We start from the raw sequence: 3710 nt of genomic DNA, 5'->3' as shown, positions 1-3710 counted from the left end.
TGGGTGACTTCAATTATTTGTTTTGATTAAAAGTAGGTTCATGCTCATGCTCTGGTTACAGCTTTTTCTCTGCTTAATTGGGACTGAGACTCCCTTTGGCACCTTCGTTTTTAGAGTTATGGAGTTTGGTCAGTTGCTCTATTGTGTTCTTTTTGGTGGTTATATTTACCTCTCTTTAGCAGATTCTATTTAAAAGTGAGGTGTCTGGTGTCTTGACTAGGGGTGGAAATAGGTCAGGCCGATAACAGGGGCCTACAGGCTAGCCTATATAGGCTCAGGCCAGACCATAAATTATTTTTAAATAGAAAAGATCTAAGCTTTTTTATAAGCCTATTTAGTTAAAAAGGCTAGGCCTCAGGCCCTAAAAAAAGTCTTTTAAGCCTATCAGGCCGGTCTATTTAAATAAATATGAATACTTTTTTTATTATCATTATATTATGTTTTGTACTTTGAATTAAAATACATTAATGAAACTTGGTTATCTTGAAGAACTTGTGAAAATAAGATGAAAACACCTTATGAAGATTGTTCTCATAAGTTTCTTTTAGTTAGTTAGTCTATTTAAGCATTATTTTAATTGCTTATTTACATATGTCTAAAACAAATAGGCTTTTATGTAGGCTAACAGGCTAACTAGGCATTCGAAAAGACTAGGCTCAAGCCTAAAAAATAAGCCTACGACAGGCTACAGGCCAGACTTAGGCTTCAATTTTTTTGAAAGGTCAGGTTTAGGCTTGACAAAGCCTAACTCGGCTCAGCCTATTTCCACCCCTAATCTTGACATAGTCTTCTCAGTGGTTTGGTTGAATTGTTCCGTCCTTGTTGTAGTTTTGTTTTGCTAGCCTCCCCTTAGTTGGGCTTTTGTTTTACTTGTTTCTATTTTCTTGGTTGTATAATTTTCACTTTATTTTTCATTAATATACTTTAACTATTAAAAAAATAAATACAAATAATAAAATTGAACCTGAGGTAAATTTAAACCGCATAAACATTATAAAATAGAATCAATTAAGTTACAATAAAATATACATTATTTAATATGATATAGGTTTAATTCACAAATAATGTTAGTGTAAAAAAATCACACTTTCCATCAATTATAATCACTAAATCATTAAATATATTTGATTTTTATCATAAATTTTAAAAATAATTTAAATAAATAGTTAAGACGTATTAAAATGTAAGTGCTTTTATCAATAAACAAAAATGTAAGTGGTTTAAAAATATCAACTTAACCTATACAACTAAATTTTATATCAACTTCAGAAATAATAAGTAGATTACATCTATAAACACTATCAGTTTATTTCATTTACAAGTAATATTATAATATTGTAATACAATGCATGTAATACATTCAATCAAACATGCCCTTAGAATTAATGTACATTTTTAAAACATAGCATATATCTTCCCAAAAACTTGTCCTGAACAAGACTGAGTTGCAGTTCTTGCCCCTCTTTTTATGTAGGGAAAGAATAATACAAGCTATACATTTTCGTGGTGGAATTTTGACCCATTCCAAAAACAATGTACTGCTAAGGTTTAGAATATTATGAGAATATAAGAAGAAGCTATGGGCAATGTACACTGTACGTAGTACCAACTTGCCAACTAGCTCATTTTTCTTTATTGACAAATGTCTCTTAATCAACTTGTTCACACCTTCCTAGGTCATGTCTGCTGGACCCCTTAAATTGAGTTTTCCTCTAATATTAATCACTCATTTTTTCATTCATATTTATGGCACACCTTTCTCATTCCTAAAAAGGAAAAAAACAAGACCTGATATTTTTGTATACAAATGTAGAATAATACACCACATGATTTAACATCTAATCAAAATATCATAATAATTAAACAAATATTAATATTGACAATTTGCAAGACTAGAGGAGTAGAATATAGAATAAACAGTTGTCTTCTTTCATTTCATTTTCAAAAACCTTCTTTGTTATTGTTCATAAACTACTTTTTCTCTAATAATGTACAATTCAGCTTTTGCAACGTGCATTCTTGCAACTTGCAACTACAACACTATTAATTTTTTGATTTGATCTTTCACATAATTTTAAAATTCAAATTAAACTTATAACATAAAAAAGAAAATTAACTTTTCATAAAATGTCATAAAGCTCCAATTATCTTTTGCTTTTTGCTGCATTCTAAGGAAAATAATTCCATCTCTTTCCTCTTCCCATTGCAGCTAACGCCAACAACACCATCAGAACCTGAACCAGGTATTTTCAAAATATTTACCCCAAAAAGCCGAACCATTTGAACCGGTTCAACTACCGGTCGGACCGGAATAAACAAACCACCAGTATTATTATTATTGGTTTCACCAATACTGACGCCGACAACACTAATGCTCCTGGCTTTGCAGTCTATGTAGAGCTGTCTATCCGGTCCGGTCGACCGGAAGAACCGAACCGCATCACCGGCTTTGAGATTCTTCTCCTTAACGAACCGGCTCCAGCCTTTGGTTAAAACGTAACTCTGGCTACTGTTCCAATAAGAGTAACGAAATCGCCACACTTTCCCTCCAACGTCTTCGAAATTCAATAGCAAACCCTTCGCCGCCGCCACCGACGGCGAGATGCCATCGCCGGAGACAGTTACGGCAACAGCATTTAACGGAAAGTGCTTCTCCGCGTGCTGTTTCGGTATCACCAACCGATTCAACTTTCCAACGTCACTTGGCGTAACGGTTTTCTCAAACAACTGCTCACGCGCCTTAGCATCGCACGCGCCACGTGACGCTGTAGCAGATTCTCCGTTGCGCCGCTGCCTTCCGCCACAGGACTCACGCATGCTCTGCTTAAGCTCGTCGTCGTACGTATGTTTCCGAAGCATGTCGACGATCTCGGATTTGGAATGCGAGTTGAGAAACTCGGCTTCACCTTCGTCGGTGTCGTTTTCTACGCCGCCGAGGCTCTTACAGTTCGTGACAGCGTCTTTTCCACGGAATCTCAAGGCGGCGATGTCGTACGCTCTGGCGGCTTCGTCTTCTTCATTGAACGTACCAAGCCAGACTCGCTGATGTTTCTCGTAAATCTGAGCTCCCCAACGTCCATTCGGCTGTGGAACCACGCCTTTGTATTTCGACGACGGGAGTTTACGAGATTCGGCTTCGCCGGAGCCGACACAGTTTTCAGGATCGGTAACAGCGCTAGCACCGCTTCCAACGCGGCTGAGTGTGTTCATCGGCGGCGGTGGAGATTGTTTCGCCGGTAAAAGAGATATCGAAAGAGAGTCATTGCTTGTGGTGGTGGTGGTGGTGGTGGTGGTTTCATCTGTGCAAGTACCTCCTCCTAACTCCATATTTTATTTTTGTTATATATTATAAACTAACTTTGGTTTGTTTTTCTGTTATAACTAACTATCAAGTTAGTTAGGAAAAAAAGTGAAGGAAAGAGTGAAGATGAACAAAAGAGGAAGAAGAAGAATGAGAGAATAGGTGGTAGGTGTTGTGTAGGTTTGTTTTGAGGAAGGATATATATAGGAGGAACTTGTCTTATTGAATCTGTTATTATTTTAAAGAAAATGCATACAAAACCAAATGGAGTTTGGGGTGGTTTAGGGATTATGGATAATTACCAAATATAATTTTGTTTCATTAATTGTTGTTATGACGTGGCAATGTGTGGGTCAACTCATTTGGAAATAGAGGAAGATTCAAGGTACTGAAAAGAGAGAGAAAAGAG

The 3710-nt window shown here is 36.5% G+C and overlaps 1 protein-coding gene across 1 annotated transcript; it reads right to left on the bottom strand.

Moving 5' to 3' along the window:
- Positions 1-2016: 2016 nt before the first annotated feature.
- LOC131613816 (AP2/ERF and B3 domain-containing transcription repressor RAV2-like) lies at positions 2017-3505 on the bottom strand. The gene has a single exon (XM_058885458.1). It carries the CDS (start codon positions 3325-3327, stop codon positions 2131-2133), a length of 1197 nt encoding a protein of 398 aa, XP_058741441.1. The 5' UTR covers positions 3328-3505; the 3' UTR covers positions 2017-2130.
- Positions 3506-3710: the final 205 nt, after the last annotated feature.

Source organism: Vicia villosa, linkage group LG1 (assembly GCF_029867415.1).
Source record: "Vicia villosa cultivar HV-30 ecotype Madison, WI linkage group LG1, Vvil1.0, whole genome shotgun sequence".
NCBI lineage: Eukaryota > Viridiplantae > Streptophyta > Magnoliopsida > Fabales > Fabaceae > Vicia > Vicia villosa.
This window is presented reverse-complemented; position numbering and strand designations above follow the sequence as displayed.